Genomic DNA, 634 nt, shown 5'->3' with positions numbered 1-634 from the left:
GAAAGACAGGAGGCATGAGGAATACTTTATGAATGAGCAAGATTCTGTGACCTCTACAAATTAGGCTAGTCCCTACCACAGCAGGGGTCACTCATGGTCAGGGGCTCAGGTCACTTCTCCTTTTCCAAAAAAGAGAGAGAAAGTGCAGTGCCTTTTGGGTGACTTGGATTGAGCACATTCCCCTCTGCCTACCTCGAAGAGCAGCTCCACCTCCTCCAGGGAGGTCTGCAGGACTGGGTTCAATGGCAGTGATGAGGACCTCTTTGGCCGGTGGGCAGCAGGGAAGAGCACGGCTGAAAGAAAGAAAACAGTGAGTTCCTGGCTGCTGTGTGCACCCAGGACTTTTCCCTCTGATCCACCTGCGGGGTAGTCAAGGAGTCTTAAAAATGGACTGACTTGGCCAGGATTGGTGGCTCACGCCTGTAATCCCAGCACTTTGGGAGGCCGAGGCGGGTGGAACACCTGAGATCAGGAGTTCGAGACCAGCCGCCAACATGGTGAAACCCCATCTCTACTAAAAATACAAAAATTAGCTGGACAAAATCTATATGCCTAGGGATACACATGCCTTAGGGAATTTATATTAAACCAAAGCAAAATAAAGCAAAGCAGAAATGATGAGCAAACAAAAAGC

The 634-nt window shown here is 49.4% G+C and overlaps 1 protein-coding gene across 1 annotated transcript in view; it reads right to left on the bottom strand.

Moving 5' to 3' along the window:
* The window catches only part of FAM180A (family with sequence similarity 180, member A), a 20632-nt gene that overhangs the window by 5962 nt on the left and 14036 nt on the right, over positions 1–634 (bottom strand). Inside the window, exon 2 of the mRNA XM_012000118.1 lies at positions 193–293. Coding sequence (XP_011855508.1) covers positions 193–293 — 101 coding nt within the window. The remainder of the gene's footprint in view (positions 1–192; positions 294–634) is intronic.

Source organism: Mandrillus leucophaeus, unplaced genomic scaffold, assembly GCF_000951045.1.
Source record: "Mandrillus leucophaeus isolate KB7577 unplaced genomic scaffold, Mleu.le_1.0 Scaffold619, whole genome shotgun sequence".
NCBI classification, from domain to species: domain Eukaryota; kingdom Metazoa; phylum Chordata; class Mammalia; order Primates; family Cercopithecidae; genus Mandrillus; species Mandrillus leucophaeus.
This window is presented reverse-complemented; position numbering and strand designations above follow the sequence as displayed.